Source organism: Calypte anna, chromosome 13, assembly GCF_003957555.1.
Source record: "Calypte anna isolate BGI_N300 chromosome 13, bCalAnn1_v1.p, whole genome shotgun sequence".
NCBI classification, from domain to species: domain Eukaryota; kingdom Metazoa; phylum Chordata; class Aves; order Apodiformes; family Trochilidae; genus Calypte; species Calypte anna.
The window spans coordinates 10,479,774-10,497,530 of NC_044259.1; the positions used below are offsets into that span (position 1 = coordinate 10,479,774).

General features: G+C 36.2%; 1 protein-coding gene across 2 annotated transcripts in view; it reads left to right on the top strand.

Annotated features, from left to right (window-relative positions):
* CLINT1 (clathrin interactor 1) overlaps positions 1-17,366 on the top strand; it is a 48,177-nt gene extending 30,811 nt beyond the window's left edge. The window contains exons 6-13 of one of the 2 annotated variants that reach the window (XM_030459135.1): positions 1,291-1,465; positions 6,310-6,553; positions 7,096-7,177; positions 10,287-10,364; positions 14,263-14,558; positions 14,941-15,139; positions 15,613-15,762; positions 16,356-17,366. In XM_030459135.1, the coding sequence (XP_030314995.1) occupies positions 1,291-1,465; positions 6,310-6,553; positions 7,096-7,177; positions 10,287-10,364; positions 14,263-14,558; positions 14,941-15,139; positions 15,613-15,762; positions 16,356-16,399 (1,268 nt within the window). In that variant the 3' untranslated portion in view covers positions 16,400-17,366. Of the gene's footprint in view, positions 1-1,290; positions 1,466-6,309; positions 6,554-7,095; positions 7,178-10,286; positions 10,365-14,262; positions 14,559-14,940; positions 15,140-15,612 lie in introns of both variants that reach the window. The other variant, XM_030459134.1, reaches the window with a different exon arrangement.
* The last annotated feature ends 391 nt before the right edge of the window (positions 17,367-17,757 follow it).

The window sequence follows — 17,757 nt, forward strand, 5'->3', positions numbered from 1 at the left end:
GTTTTCCATTTCTAAACAATTATCATTAGAGACTTGCACTTCTCTTCAGTATTACTCTATACCAGAGGATATTTATCTGGCAGCTGTAACTCAAATTTTGTACCTTGTTAGTGCTAGGATCCATAACTTTCTTTTTATTAAAAATGACTCAAGTCTTGAGCATTAACTGAGCTACAGTATAATTTTTGTGTGGCTTGAAGTAATGGATTTTCCATCATTCTTCCCTTCTGCTGCTCAGTATTACTCAGCTTAAATAAAAAAATTAATTACTACTTCACATTTTCCAATAGGACAAAAAAGTGCCTTCTTTCATATGTGTGATAGCCCAAAATAGAAAATGTTTGTCTAAAATTGTTGCATAGAAACCAAGTTATATTGGATTGTTTAAAATACAATTGTTTTAAATTGTTTTCAGCAGAAGTTCTGAAATGAGATCACAATCCAAGTCATTAAAATGAGTTGTGCACTTCTGATAGTTAAGTCTTTGTTAAGATGTGTGGTTTTTTTAATTAAATTCAAGTTGGCTGGGTGTGTATAAATAAACCTAGACTTAAGTTTATTAAACTCACTAAAATTGCACAGCAAACAAACTTATTTCAAGCTGACTATCAGCTTTTTTTGTAAGCTAAAAAGGCCTTGAATACTTAATTAGAAAAAAATTATTTTGGTTTTCTGATGATAGTGTTTAGTAAAGATATAAAGAGTACTCAAAGGATGCTGAAAGATGAGCTCTTTACTGCCTGTTCTTTTTTCATCTCTATAAAAGGTTTTTTGATCACCAGGTGCAGAAGAGAGGGAACAGAATGTTACCATGCATTGGTACTACACTTCTTTACATCTGTGAATGTCAACGTATGAAAAACCACCATTGATTTGGTTTTGTGGCTCTGAGCACACAGCTTGGCTTGGGATGGAATATATGATGCATTAAGTAACTGTTACCAGACTGGCAGATCCTACCTCTCATAAGTTGCATATTCAGCCAGGGTTGATTGTGCCTCTTGTGCTTCTCCAGCAGAGTCCTACAGTATCCTGATATGCTGAGCAGTGCCTTAAGATTGTGTCATTGTCATAAACAAAAGGTTTTGAATCTGTATTCCTGCCACTTAATAATTGGCATTACGTGCTGTGCCTTGCTGTAATAGTGTTAATTCAGCACTGTGGGACTTTTCAGTTTGCTTTGAAATAAGATTTATGTGTGTAGGGAGGGGGTCTTGAGAGTGATTCCAAAAAGACCACAGGGTTTTTTTCTGTTATCTTTAATATTTCTTATTTTAATGTCTTATGCAGGTGAGAGATATGATCCTGAGCCCAAGTCAAAATGGGATGAGGAATGGGATAAAAAGACAGCTTTTCCATTCAGTGATAAGTTAGGTGAGCTAAGTGACAAAATTGGAAGCACCATTGATGATACCATCAGCAAGTTCCGAAGGAAAGATAGAGAAGACTCTCCAGAAAGATGCAGGTACTGGAGATATTTTAACATGAATTCATTCTGTGACATAGCTATTATAAAGCTCTTTGACATTGGTGATGATATTGTTGCCTGTACAGAAGCATGTTTTGGTTCAATACCTGTTTCCTGGACTTCTTGCACATCTCCTGCTGGTGAAATAAGGTTAACTGCCCTTTGCTGTCATTACTAGCTTAGATAGCTGCTAGCAAATCAGAGACTTTGGCTGAAATTTTCTAAGCTTTTCCTTGTCCAAGCAATTCAGTGGTCTTTTGTGTGCCGGTAGACTGGGGGCTGCCATTTAATGCTACAAATACTTTGAATGCTGAAGTGGCAAAGATGAGGGAGATGTAAAATTGCATAGATGTGCCTTGACATGGTGCTTCTTCCCTGAGCTGATCCCAGGAAGAACAGGCTGCAAGTGTCTTGTTTCAGTATTAAAAAAATCAACTGAAACTGAGATTTTTTTTTTTTTTGTAACCTTCTCAAGAAACTTAAAATACAGTAAGTTTGACCATTAATTTTTTTCTAGTAAGGAAGAAAACCTATCTTGCTTTGTCTGCAGAAAGAATGTTAAATATATCACACTTCAAGTGCATTGAATCTCATTATCCTGGAGAACAAATTCATACTTAACAGAATCTGAAATTGCTGTACCCAAAGTGCTTAAGTATATTGAAATAATTTCTGTTTGGGAAACAACTTAAAATTCAAATTTGCACTGAAATTTGATTAGTACTTTTCAATGGGCTATATTGAGGTGTATGTAGGACTCTGAGTGTGGATGTGTGTATATGAAAAATAAACATGCATGTGCAAGCACTTACCTGTATTATGAAATTCAAGCAATTTTGCGTGCAAAAAACATAATTATAATGGTACCATTTCTGAGAAGAAAAGTCTGGTCCTCTTGCCAAGGCATTAATAAATCATAAAACTGATATTCTTTGCACACATCAGGGTTCCCTCTTAGAACTTCCTATCAATAAACTACAAAGAGATGGGATTAGAAGAAAGTAAACAATTTCAAATTTAACAATGATATATTGCTGTGTGCTTTTCTGTACTTACCTGTTGTGCAACATCTGTAAAGTTCACTATCCATAATTTGTTTAGAGGATGTACAGTAAACATTTAAAAATCTTATTTCCTGGTCTCTTATTTGTGCTGATACAAAATTTTGCACCTGCCAGTGTTTTAGCCAGTCCTTTCTGCAGTCTAATCCTTATAAAAAGCAGCTTATTTTGAGGACTTCTTCACTGTGCATCTCTCCCAGAAGTTACACAAGCTTTTTCTCTGGTTAATACTACATTTTTTAGTTTTGTTTGGCCTTGTAACCTTTGTCCCTTTTCTTATTTTTTTTCCATTTTGAGGGGTAAATGCCAGGTGTGGTATTTCTTGTGAAAATTATAAAAGTAATAAACTCAGGACTTGAAATAAATGGAGAAATTTTGGGACATAATGAGCAAAACCAGACTGGTAATTCCTGGTTATCCTGCCCTAAGAAGGAATCAAAGTTGCAGTAGTGTGGCTTCTCTAACATTGCTTCAGCTGCCAGTCTGAGGTTACGTTTGGAAGGGATTTCTTTCTCCAGAAGGCATCAAAGGAGCTAAGAAATTTGAAATCAAGGTCTTAGAATGTCTGTCTTTTTACTTAATGATTTTGTAAATACAAACCTTATAATTCATATTGTATGAATGGAATACTGTATTTTGCATGAAGTTAAATAAAATTTCATGCTTCAATTCCATTTCATTATTATGTGACTTAAGCTCACAACAACATAACATTTCTTGTGAATGCTTCATGAAATCCATGCATTTTTGTGTTTTCACACTTAAGCAATTATTTTCTAAAAACAAAAAGGAAGCCTCCAAAAATTTACTAGTTTATTGGTAGCCTGCTGCTATATAATAGCATTGAATTAACTTATTTCTCTTGGAAAAGTGACTAAATAGTGATGCTTACTCAGCTGGGAGATCTGCTGTTGTGTGTTCTATTGTTTCCATCTTAATAGCTTTATAAATAAGTATTGCTTTTGTACTGTAAAGCAAATAAAGGTCTTAAAGCACAAGGAATACATGTGACTTACACATATTCATGGTGGTTAATGGAATTTAGTTAATGGAATTTGAATGACACAATCTTTACCTCTGATACACATACTAGAAAACTTGGCTACACTTTGGGATTTCTGACTTGCAAAGTCTGTAGTTTGCATAGAAAGAAAAATATACTTGAAGTATCTAAGAGCTTAACCTGTAATAGTGGTTTGAATTTACAGCAGATTTCAGTGAAACAAAAGCTCATACAGCTAGTTGTGAAGAGGCCTGGTCTGCTTTTTTTATTTTTTCCTCTAGAAGAAAAAATTTAGTACTGTTGTGGGGGAATTGGATTTTTCTTCCAGTGATGTATCCCCTTGGAAGTACAGAAGAGCAGAAAAAATGCCTCATAGGGTGGGAAAACCTCCAGTTTTCTTTCAAAGTGCTGGTTAGGTCTTGGGCAAATAAACCAGTTGCTGCTCCAGATATGCTTTTATACTTGTATGCTGAATTTTCTAAATTATCTGCAGATGTACAGAGGTGGTTCTGAAACATTACATTTCTTTACTAAGAATTCTTAAACTGTCAATCCTTTTTTCTTCAGTGTTCAGAAAGACTGATGCATGTAACAATGGAAAGGAAGCAAAACTTTTAGTAGTCCTATAAAAGGATGCAATGGTCAGTTTTAAAGACAACTTCCATGTAAAGGATTAGTTTTTTAGTAGGATATAATTCAGTCTCAGACTATCAGTAAACTATTCTGTTGCTTAAAGGATGTAGTTTAAAAAAACCTCAAGGCAAAGAACAAGTATCTGTATCCATGAAACTGAAGCTGCAATCATGTACTTCTTTCACAGAAGTTTTTTTTAATTACTTGGTACAGTGCTAGCTATAATTTTTATTCTAAGGCCATTCTGCAACTCTCCAGTGAAGCACTGCAGTTTTACTGTTCTAAGCACAGAAAACACACGGGGAACATTAATCTGTAGTTTCTTTTTGTGTGTGTGTTAATTGATCATTAAAGAAAGCAAAAAAGATCTCCTGAGAGAGTTTGGAAGCAGTACAAGTTGTCATAGAAAACCAGGTATTGTAATATTTGTCCTGCTTTCTGGCATGCTTATTTAATTTATTTTCTCAAAAGCTTTTAGACCTTGATTTTGCTGCGAATCACCTAAGATGGGCTCTTTGGTTTTGGTTTTGTGGTTTGTTTTTTTGTTTTGCTTAGAGAGATGAATCTCAGTTCTGTTGCAAGAGCTCCATTGATCAGACTTTGGTTGTTAGTGACTTTCTCAACCCACAGAATGCGTACATGGAGAAGATGAACTCTGTAATGATGACAAAAAATACCTGATAGCAGGTTTTTAGCAACTGAATCTTCCTTAGTTGTGATTGTCCTGCTCTTGGATACTTTCAACATTCCTCTAAAAGGCAACATCATTCCACAGTCCTCTGAGGCTTTCTGGATGGAGGTACTCTGTGTGCAGTGCTAATGTGCAGATCAGTCTGTTCCAGAGGCTTGTGTTAAAATCCTGATGTCACAAACAAATGTGGTTAGTGGTCCCCTCTGGTGTATTTGTGCAGGAGTTCAGAACTGGAGCAGTTCCCTGATGGTGTAAGTCAGGGTTGAAATGCCAGGGAAGGGTAAGGTTAGCTTGTCCAATTTGAACTCAGTTGTGTGTGAAAGGGTCAAGCAAATGGCAGTAGTCAGTAGGTTGGCTGGCAGTTAGGATATTTAAAAAGAGGATATGTAAAAAGAGAATGAATGTTGATATTCATTGATGTTAATAAATTGAGCCATCCCCAGTGGTAAGTAGATGATGTGCATGGAGATGACACATGCAATGTATTCCAAAAGGCTCCCTGTTATTGACAGAGAACAGATGCTGCCATCCAGAGTATATTGCAGTTCCTCTTATATTCCCAGTAACAAAGGGGCAGACTTGCTTAAATTTTGCAGTTTTACTGTTCTGATAGAGTATTAAAGTATGAACACCTTCCACTTTCAACTGCATTGTCAAGGGAATTATTATTTAAATATACATTTCAATATATTTAAGCTTTCTCTACAATAAATTTCACTGTTATGTACAAATCTCATCTTAGTAACAGGCAACATTACTGTTTGGGCCCATTAGTTTGTGAAAGGCTTAATATAGAAAAGCTGAAAATTTAACAATTTAAGTAAATATTAATCAGTAACAAGTTTTTGCCTAAAATGGTGACTCTCTTGTTCTTTTGTATTTTAAGAATAATTTTGTGTTTTCTGATTGAAAATGAATGGTTGCATTGCATAATTCTCTAAACATTCTTTTTTCACAAACATTTGAAAGAATGTAAAAGCCTGTTTCTCTGGAAGGGAGAATGTATTGAAATAGGAATGGAATTCTTGAAAACTGAAAGACAGTACCTGTATTTGGTTCACTGCTTTCTGCCTCCTGGTGTAAGTACTGAGCAGACCTGCCAACTTAACTTTTTGTTGCTGAATTGTTACATAATGTGTGGGGGAGTTCCTGACAAAGCAATTAAATGTACTGGATTTAAACACTGATATCCTATTATTCTGTGCTGTGGGTTTGTGGTTAGTGTTTAACAAAATAACTTGCTTTTCTTCACCACTTCTGTACAATGCTGTGTTATGTAGATGCATTAAATAAGATTAAAACACTTCCTTCCTCAAATGTAGGAAGAAACAGTAGTTTTATTATGAACCATTGCTGCAAGGAACTGCAGTAACCAAAACTCTTGTGGCTGGAGCCAGATATCCACTTAAGTCATTCCATTACAAGTAGTATTCTGTTCCTTTTGTTTTTCTAGTGACAGTGATGAGGAAAAATCAAGAAGAGGTAAATCTCCCAAGGCTGAATTTAAAGATGAAGAGGAGACTGTGACAACAAAACACATTCATATTACACAAGCTACAGAATATACCACCACCAGACACAAACGCACAGCAAATCCTTCAAAAACTATTGACTTGGGAGCAGCAGCACATTATACAGGGGACAAGGCAAGCCCAGAACAGAATGTTGCAACTCATACTGCACAGCCAGCTGCAAAGGTGAGACAGCAGAGCACAATAAAACATTTACTTTGGAAACAGTTATCTTCTAACATCTGAGATTAAGTTTTAGTTTAAGGTAGACTTTTTTGTGATGCAGACATCAAGGGAACTGTCTTATCAAAAATAATTAGGATTTTCAAAGGCAACGTAACTGTTCAATTACAGAATGGCTCTTTGAGAGATTACTTTTAAGGTGTAGAATTTTTTTAGATGTAGTCATTGTCATGTTTTACTCTCTTCAGAAAGCAAAGATAAAATCTTTACTGAAGATTTTCAGATGAAGGACCATCTGAGCCTGCATACTTACTGACAAGTTATCAAGTTCTTCAGTTATTAGGCCACTAGCTGTTTACTACTGCTTTTAAAATTTAGCTGTGTTCCAGTAATTTGGCTTCTGAAATAATCTGCTATCTCATTAAAACAAAACAAAGCAAAGTACCCGAAATCCCCATAAAACTTCTCAGTGCCATTTAATGTGAGTGATGACACCATGACATGAGATCTGCTGTATGATTATTTTGTTTATTTATTTTCTTCAGGCATCTGAAACCTCTGGCAGTAAGTCATCTAATGACCTGGTTGATCTGTTGTTTGATGGAACTAGCCAGCCAGCCTCAACAGGTAGGCAAATTTTGGTTTTATTTTTCAATACATATTTTGAAACATTCCTGAGGATAAGCTTGCTTGTTATATAGAGTAGTAGATAAATTGAGAAATTAAATGGTAAAAAAATTTAGAGCTGCCTAGGACCTTTTGTAGCAAGGTACTTTATGTCCTATTACACTGGACCAATAAATGTTAGCAGCATAAAGATTAACTGCTGTATCAGTCTGTCAGAAAGTGTTTGTAATGCAGTTATTCATAATTACATCTAGAAATAAATGCAATCCATTCACATTCTAGTATTTCTTACAGTGCAATTCAAAAGCCAGGCAGCTGGACATGGATGGTCTTTATATCAGCTTTCATCTGATTGATATGGCAAACTTGTTTCTTTATATTATTTTGTCCTGGCACTTACTTGATCCCAACTGAAAAGAAATTGCTGCATAAAACTAAAATTATTATTTGAAAACACACCCCTTCACTCTCTAAATGTGCAGTTGGATTTTAAGTCCATTAACCTTCCTATGGACTTGATGTACTCTAAAAACACAGCTTTGTGGCTTTTGTGTGTGTGTGTGTGTGTGTGTGTGTGTAAAAATTGAGATATTTCAAATTGAGCCTTCCTGTATTTCAAACAGCTTCCACATTAGAGTGTATTTGAATCTTTTCTCTTTTTTCTTTCTTTTCTGAAACAGCATTTAGAAATTATATTGAGAAAAGAGGAGTATTACCAGCTGCTCCTGGTAAATAACCTCTTTGCTGACCTGGAAAGGCAGATGGAAAGGGTTCATTTGCAGTGACAGATCTCACATGGGAATCTTTGAGGATAGCTCATGTTGAGAAGATTAGCACTGTCCTTCACGTGCAGGTCACTTGTTACAACCACTGCTCCTTGCAGCACAGGCTGTGGGAATATTCCCAGTGTCAGGCAAGACACAGGGAAAGGGTCAAATGCAACTTTTGATCTGTCCTGTGAAGGAACTGGCAGGGAAGTCACATGAATTCAGAGAACTCGGAATTGGCTTCTGTGTGTATTTTCAGGTGCAGAGAGATAGGGAAGATGGTGAGGCTTGGGGGGCTACTAAAGAAACACAATTTGTATATGAGGTGGAGGGTTGGTTGTCATATAAAGGAACCAGCTGTTTGAGAAGACATAGAATCTGTGTTTAGACCTGCTGGAAGTATTTTGTTTTACTGGAGGTTTCTTTAATCCTAGCTGGTGTTACTTTTCTTTGGTGAGTTTCTGTATGCAGCTTAATCTCTGCCACCTCTCTGGAACTTGGTTTAATTTGAAAAAAGGCAACAAAGATGAAGGAAAACTTGACTGAAAATGTTAAGGGGATATTTTGGGTTTGAACCTTGTTCTCTTAAAATTAAATTAATCCCTAGATACTTTGTCAAACAGCCCAGGGATAATAGGTGTAGCACGAGAGCATTGGTTTTGTTTTGTTTGCTTTGGTTTTGTTTGAGAATGTGATCAAGGGCATCATCTGTGTTGTTCATTCTGATATAACCCTTCAAACCATTAATCTGTTCTGAACTCTGTAAGGACACAGGATGAAAAAAGTTATTTGAAGATATTAATTAAATTAGGCAGAGTAAACATGATTAGAATGGTTTTTTAGCTTGATATTTCCCTGGCTCATCTTTTCCTTCTCAGGTTGCAGTCAATATAAAACTTGTATGTAAACATAAATAAGATGCTTATTGGATCACTGCAGAATTTGTGTTGAAGAAATTTCTTGACTTACTGTGTAACCTTCTCCCTCTTGAAAAGGTGGTAAAAAGATCTCAGTAGCATTAGATTTCTGAAAATTCAGAAAGACAACCCCTGCATTCACTTCTTGTTTTACATCATATGCTGCAGGCTTGGCAAGAAAAGGCATTTCCTTTTGGAAGAGTTTTCTTCCTGGCAATGTCTACAGTAAAATAACATTAAAGAGAAATACGTGTATCAGAAAATGAATGGTTCCTTTTATTACTGTTAGCCATTTATTAAAAAGGAGATGGTTCTAGTTTAATTAACCTAGTTGAGAGCAGCAGATGGGGCAGAATGTCTTGCAGCAATAAGACAATTCTGAAATGGCACCAGATGTTGGAAGCTGTCCCTGGTGGTGTTTGAGTGCAGCACAGATGTTCCAGTCCCACCTGGCTAGTTTCTAAGCATTGCAGGCTAAGCAGCTGTGATGTAACCTATATAATGTAGGCATAACACTAAAAGCAATATAATTGAACTGCTGCAGCTACTTCTAAGGGTGGGACTGCTTGGAGGTGAACTCTTTGAGGACAAACAAATAAGGTCAACTTCTTAGCTTTCTCAGGTCAGTGGAATACCTACTTAAAAGCAATATCAAGGGTAACTTGGTTATTTTTAAACTGTTTTTTAAATATTTTTTTAAATCAGCATTCCAGTATGGTCGTTAAGTTTGTGGGTTTTTCTGGTTTTATATCTTGTCTTTATTTTTTAGTGAAAAAATGTTACTGTGCTGTATTCAGAAGTTAATAATTTATGTGCTGTATACAAATGTCTGGTTGGGAAATGTCGTGTTCCTGCTGTAGAAAGGAAGCAAATTTATAAAGAAATGAACAAAAATGTAAGCTCTGTCCTTGAAATCCCAATTAAAGATGATTGCAGAATCATTCCTGCTTTAAGTAACACAAATTTATATTTAAGGAAACATGAAATTTTTCATAGTAAGCATAAAAAATAACTTATTACATATAATGCAAACATTCTTATTGTAAAATACATTTCCAAACTTTGAATTTCACAAACTGCCAAACTAGTAGCATCCCTCACTTGTCAAAACCTTCTTAACATTCTTAATATCTCTAAATTTATTTCCAGAGTTAGCAAAAACTTGTCTTTTAGCATCCCCCCTAGGAAAACAAAGTTGCAGGCTCTGCAAGGGAGTTGGAAATAATCCAGTTTATTGTTTCTGAGGCTTTTATAAATATAGTGTGGTGATGAAGAGCAAGAATAGTGTCAGCATAGGGAGGAGAATCAATAAATGCACATTCCCACACACAGAACAGTTGGAGTTTTTTTCATGTCTCACATTCAGTTGCTACAATGGGTATTTACACAATCCTGTAACAGCATTTGACTTCCTTCTGTTTCTAGGTGGATCAACTGACCCATTTGGAGGATTTGCTGATTTTAATTCAGCTGCTGCTTCAGCAAGTTTCCCATCATCACAAGGTAGGATTAATTTACAGATTGAAATGCTGTTTAAGGGCAGAAAGAGGGAAGAGATGCTACATGGCATTATTGAAAGTAATTTCCCTTTCCAAGGCAAACTGTTTATTTAACTGGACCACAAGTGCTATATTCAATAAGGACGATTATATTTACTTTCTGGCACATAACTAAAGTCTCACTGGACCCAAAACCTTTCATGAGCTTTGTTTCAGAAAAATATTGGTAGGAGTTACAAATATATCCCTGTTCATCTAATAATAAAACCATATAATAAGACTTAAAAGATATTTGCGAGTCTAATTTTGAAATGCACTGAAATGTGACTTCTGGAGCAGAAAAGTAAAACTTGAAATAAATAAGTGTGGGTCTAAATGCTTCCTGAATAGTGCTCACTAAACAATTAAAGAGCTGAGTGCACCCCACTTTTGCTGCTGTGGGCAAGGAGCTACTTTAATTGCAGTTCTACAGTGATGAATGAATGCTTCAAGATGACAGTATTTGTTTTCAAAGTGACTGGAAAATTGGCTATAGTGGTAGGACCATTCAGACTATTAAACATCAGTCTTCCCAGGGTTTTATGTAAAGTTTATTCAGCTATTTTATTTGCAATAAAAAGTAAACATTTTTCTCATAATTCAACTACAACTTTCAAGCTTTTTAGATACAGGTAGATCTACATTATTTTTTACAAAAGCTGCTCTGGTGGATAAGAACTTGTATGAAGTGCTTGATAGTCCTGATTGCTTTGATAATGCTGTGAACTGAAAAGTTGTCAAAAGGGTTTTATGCTGCTGTTCATGGTTTTCAGACATTTAGATCATACATATAGGCTCAGATCATCAGTCTGAAGAACTTTAATAATATATGCAGAACAGGAAATGTTAGGTTAGTTGAAGAAAATGAAAAGTATTCAATGGAAAACAACAGCCTGCCTGTACTAGAAAAGAACATCTAAAGATGTTCTCAGCTCCCACTTGTCTCCTAATTTTTTTTTTAAAAGAAGTTTGTAATGGTTTAGAGGTAGTTGTGTTGTTCTGCCAGGTGGCATAATAGGGGTAGCCTGAGGCTGTTTCCAAGGCTTCTACTAATGTCTGCATTATTGTTTTTGGAAGGCCTTGTATGTTGGAGGGAAATCTAGTCAAGTTATGTCTTCCACTTACAGTACAACCTTGTTGATGGCTTTTGAAGTGGCATGTGTGCATTGGTGGGATGAAGTTAACCAACACTTGATTTTAGCTTGGCTAAATAACAACTTGTTAGCATTTTTCCCTTTTCAGGAGAAGCCTGTTAAGGAAGATCTAGATATCTTCTATTTAAGTCAGTCATGAACATGTCCCTGCCAGTCAGAAGAGCATGATTTTAGTAAAGCTGGTAGGGACAGTGCTCAGTCTGGTCCTGGCCTGGTTGCCTGGCATGCAGTTTAGAGCTGTTGTGTCCATACAGTTTGTTCAGTGCATATGCAGTCATTTTGCCTGCGAACATACCAGCTATTACATAGACAAAGCTGCCATCTGAAAAGCTTTTTTTTTTTTTTTTTTTGAAGATTGAACTGAAAAAATGGGAGGTTTTTTGGGGAGGTTATAATGCTACAGACACTGGAGTGGAAGGAGCTGGCTGGCTGGCTTCTGTGTGATTAGATTGGGCAGTAATGGTGGTTTTGAGTGGGTATTCTCAGCAAGGATTCAGGATTAAGTCCAGAATGAGAAAATAGCAAAGAGGTTATCAGCAAACCTACCAGTTAGCCATCTTTTAGTCAACATGTTTAGTATCTCTTCCTTTATTCTACAGTTAGGAAGTCTGTGCTGGGCATAGATTAATTAATACACCTTTTATTTAGTTGGCAGGAAAGAACTACTCTAATATTTTACAGGCTTTCGTAGTCAAAACCAAGTTGTTTTGCAAACACAAACCCACCTACTGTGCAAATAATTTGTGTGTTAGCACAGTCCAAATTGATACAATCCTTTATCTGCATTAACATGATTAATCTGTTCCAATCAGCATTATGCAAGGGACAAGGAGTCCTGTGAAATGATTAATCATTCCTGAACAGTGTAAGACCCTCTAGATATATTTTCCTTCTTGATTAATAATCTTTGAAGTTCTCTGAAGGGGCAAAACCTTATCCCTTTTACCCCTGCTTCCATTATTGGTGCACACTCTATGGGGTCTGGGTGTTGAAGCAGCACACTCAGCATTTACTTATCTATCAGGAATATTTAAAGGAGGTTTTAATTTTTAATATGTAATACTAATTGAAACATTCCAATATAGCCTCTTTGTGAGGGAGATCAAAGCAAATATTCTAGTAAGGCCCTGAGCTAATGAATATCTGTCTATTTTGTGCACTGAAGTTGGTGGCAATGCTTGGATTTTGTGAACATTTACTCTCCTACTGTTCTTTAAATTCTAATATATTGGTAAAAGTGAAGATTACTAAAGTTTGAAGGTGTATGTTGATAAATATTAACATGGAATGTACTAGACTACTGTATAATTACCTCTTGAGTGGGAAGAAAAAAGCTGTAGAAAATTACTGTGGATGTGTGCTATAGAGCTTGCCATTCTATAGGGTAAGAAGTAGAAACTGGCACTGTATTCATCTACCCCAGCTTTGTGGTTGAGTCTTCATTTGCTCATCTAAAGAAATTCACAGAATTATTTAACAAATTTTTAGAACTCAAAGTTCATTTCATAGAGCAATGATGTTGCTTATGACTTAGCACCAAAAATACATCAGTCACATAATCAAAAATCTGACCTGTACAGTGGCCCGAACTTGGAACAAGATTCACCATGTAACAATGAGATGAGTTTAAATGGCATTGCTTTATTTTTAGTATCTCATTTAGATGTGTTGGTTTTTTGTTGGTTGGTTTTAGCTTCCCCCATCACTCCTGTGAAGTAACCCTTTTCTTGTTAATAGAAAAACATGTGTTTTTAAGGGAGATAACATCTCCTCCCATTTGACTCAAAGGTTATGACATTCTCAGTTCACTGGTTTGTGTCTCTGGACATCTGTGCTCCTGAAATAGGTACCCTTGTGGCTGTCTACTAAAAGTTTATACTGTTAGGCTCTTCACAGCAAGATACTGAGCACACTGTAAGTTGCTGGTTTGAATTCTTGTCTACAAAACCCCTGGTATACTGAAATATGGTTTGAGTGATGAACTAAAGAGTTCAGCAAAGCTTATGCTGAGAGAAAATTATTAGGTCCAAAACTGAATTGCTGCTTCAAGCCAGGGCATTCAATTTGGGTACCAAGTTGAGAAAACTTCATGTGATAAGAAATAATTTCTTCCCATCACTTCTGCTAAGAGCTTCCTGGCCACCTGCTTTCAAAGTGCTGGTTCTTGTTTCCCTCAGCACTGTTGTATACAAAGAGCTCGTAATTGTATATAAACAAATTTTAAAGTAGTTATCTTTGTTTTATCAGGATGGAATTTGCTTTATCAAGTGGCTCATTCATGACAGCTGTTATCTCAGCAAATACCAGAGCCCTGAGATAAAAAGTTGATTAATATTATCAAAGTTCTTGGTGTGGCTTTCACTGGATCCTGTAATCTACCCCTAAGTTATCTTTGTCATACTTCAGCTAAAAAAAAACCTGTCCCTCCTTGTCTCACATCCACAGGTGCTGTTATCAAACATCCTTTTCCTTTCTGTGCATGGGTGTTTCATATTTCCTTTGTTACCTTGTTAAAATTGTTGGAATATTCATGAGAGGGAATGATGTCCAGATGGAGGTTCTACCTGCAGATGTTAATCTGGACGGACACAGATCAGCTCTCATTTGTTTCAGTTCATGGAATATGGCATTTCCTCAGTGCCTTTCTCTAAGTCTTCTGCCTTTCTTTTTTCTGTCTTCTTTCCTCACGCACTGTTGCTTTTCTTTCAGGTACAGCAACAAGTGGAAATGGAGACTTTGGTGACTGGAGTGCCTTCAATCAAGCTTCTCCTTGTCCCAGTGCATCATCTGGAGAGCTCTTCAGCAGCACAGCATCACAGCCAGCTATAGATCTCTTCAGTAGCTCACAGCCAGCTCCTGGGCAACCTCCAACTGCTTCAAATCCTACTGATCTTTTTGATTTTATGGGCCCCTCTCAGACCACCATGACCACGTCACAAAGTATGAATTTGTCCATGATGATCTCCAATGCTGTGGGCATCAGCTTACCCATGTCAAGGTCACAGGTATGCTGCTTTTTGTTCAGTATGCTAATGACCTTCCTCAATTTATATTTTTCTTTCTCCTTAATCACAATTTTGAAAATCAATCTGTTCCATTCTTGAGTCCACACCTTGTCACTCAGATGTTGTGATCAGCATTTTGTAAGAAAGCTTATCCTAAACATTTTGGTATAGCCTCCTAAAAAGAAAGTGTCAACTTTTCTTGAAAACCCGCCTCTTATAAGCCAGTCCACTTTGAGATGACAGTAACACTGCTTTGGAAGAGCTGAAGTTGATGGCTACAAATTTCATTGGCTTTTTATTGTAATCCTGTAGAACTAAATTAACACTTGCTGCCTACTGGTAAATTGTTTCAAGTGGATTCCAACAGACTTTTCTTTTTCAGCCTCTGCAAATCATGAACAACATGATGCCGAAGAGCAATACTCTTTATAATGCAAGCACAGAGATGGCCCAGAAGAATGCAAGCAAAACTCTACCCTCAACATGGTCAGATCCCAGTGTAAATATCAGTTTGGACAGTTTAGGGATGCAGCCTTCCAAACCCCAGCAACCATCACTTAATACTATGATGCAGCAACAAAGTAAGTGATTATTGCACTGCTCTGCATGTACACTGAGCCCAAATGTGTTTAGTAGGATGCCCTTCAGATGGGGTATTCTGTCAGTTGCTGTTTTCCTAAATTCAGTCATTACTGTTTCTTAAGCTACTGTGATGCTTCTGACACAAGTGGTGTTTTTCTAATGGAGAGTGATGTACTAGGAGTCTTGGATCTGTGCATTTTTTTACTGTAGAGTTTGCACCACTCATGTATCTTTATTTCAGGCTTCCTAATCTCTAGAGCTTCTCTAGAATATGCATTTATTGGTTTAAAATGCTCTTTAAAACTTAAAGAAGTTTTTGATGCTTCACACAGAAAATAAAAAATCAAGCAAAATAGCTACAGGTTTGGCCATTGTATCTTTGTTCACAGTAATTACAATATATGTTTAGAATAAATGAGCACCTTCAGCATCAGATTATGAATGAATTTTGCATCCTGTTCTCTCTTTACAGATATACAACAACCTATGAATGTCATGACTCAAAACTTTGCAGCTGTGAACCTCAATCCTCAGCCTAACATGATGCCTGTTCGACCCCAGACAAACCCTTTGATGGGAGGGCCCCTTCCTGTGGGGATGGGAATGCCCACTGTGATGTCAGGTACAATGGGAATGACCCCCATGGGACCCACACCTATGATGAACCAGGGAATGTTGGGAATGAACACAAACATGGGAGTGCCATCCACAGGAATGGGTTTGACAGGCACAATAGGAATGGGGGTACCCAATATCACTATGACCTCTCTGACTCCTGGGACTGTACAACCCAAGCAAGATGCCTTTGCAAATTTTGCCAATTTTAGCAAATAAAGATTGTAAAATAAATGAAATAAAGATAAAATAATTGGGCAGGCTGAATGAAGGATTTTTAGCTGCACAAATATGAGCTGGGGAAGGGATGGAAAACACTGATCAACACCTGTTTTTTTTCTTTATCAGTTAAAGTGTCTGCATAAAGAACCAAAAGCTATTTTCTAAATGTTGAAATACTATTAGTCAAATTCTGGAGAGGTGAGAGGTTCTTCTAAGGAATGTGTTAGATGATTTTGCAAAACAGTTTGTATTGAGACCATCAAAAAACCTTTCCTATATAGAAGAACAAATTTTAACTTTGAGACTTGATGGAAGACTGGAATAGGGGTTGGGTAAAAATGTTTGAATCTAATTTTATACTTTTCTTTTTTCTTAAAGAGCTTGACTTTCTTTCCCCCCTCTCCCTGATCACTATGTCATAATTGGATCATTCCTTCTACTACCACTGCATCCACAATTGAAGTCACTCAAGTACTATGATCAGTTTTTTATAAGAATATATATTTTTGTCCAAAAATGGCTTACATATGTGATTATGGCTAATTCAAAGGGACCTGGAATGTATATATACTTTTGCTAATGTTCTAGCCACACTGCTATATTACCCAAATTTTTATTGTAAAAATTTTCTCTCAGCAATTTGGTGATCAACAGATTTTTGGGGTCTTAACATGCTTCTATTGTTTTAACTGATATCCAGTGCAAGTCTGGGAGAAGCTTTATCCAAGACTGCTGGAAGGTTTCCTTTCAGAAAACTCCAGAAAATGCACTTTCCTGCAGTTCTCTTACAGCAACAGTTGAGCCTCCTGCCTACCACCAATATCCCTATGAAGCCGCTGGTTCATGGCCTGGGCAGCAGTCAAAAGGCAAAAATAGTTACTTTTTGCATAATTACAAAAAATAACAAGGTGAATTACACTTAAGTTACGTAAATCTATAACCCTGCCTAATCAAACAGCATTGGTTCTTAGCTTTCATACAACATTCGGTGATTCTTATGTGTAAATATGGCATTAGCAGCTGTGAAATCCAATAGAGAAGTAAAAAAGAGATATATATTAATAAAGGAAACCTGTAGCAGTCAAAGACTTTACTGATTTACTGAAAACAAAAGAACGAATTAAGGTTTGGGGATTTTTTGTTTTCCTTCTGTAATTCTGCATATAAGTTCACATGAATCATGATTCTAGAATCTGGAATACAAAGACATTGTTATATTCACAATCTGAGAATATTGTTAAGGATAAGCACTATATTATAGGTAAGAAATTTATCACTTCCCTTTTCTTATGTTGGATTTCTTTTTTATTATTAAATTGATAAAACTTTGTTTCCATTGTATTCATAATGTTCTGTTATACATGACATTAAAATGTTCATTAAAATCAATGTTGGGCTACTTTTCCTTTCATTCCATTTGACATTTATGAGAGCATTTGGGGAAAAAAAAATAATTATAATTTGGGCAAAGTAATTTTTATAAATAATTTAAAATTGTTTAATGACTTCTTATCTGAAGACTTTCCTATCTGGCTCTGCTGTTAGGAATTAAAAATGAAGCAGGCAAGATATCCTGACCCGCTCCAGCCTTGCTAATGCTCCATCTACAACATTTCTAATTAGGCAGAAATTCATGTACTTCAGCTAAGTGGTAATGAAAAGTGATTCATTTGCTGAATAAGAGATGAGAGTGAGTGTAATTAGCTGACTGCGGTTTTTAATCTTTCAACAATTCAATGTGTTTAAATTAGTTTCAAAGAATAGGAGCTTTCAAGTGTTG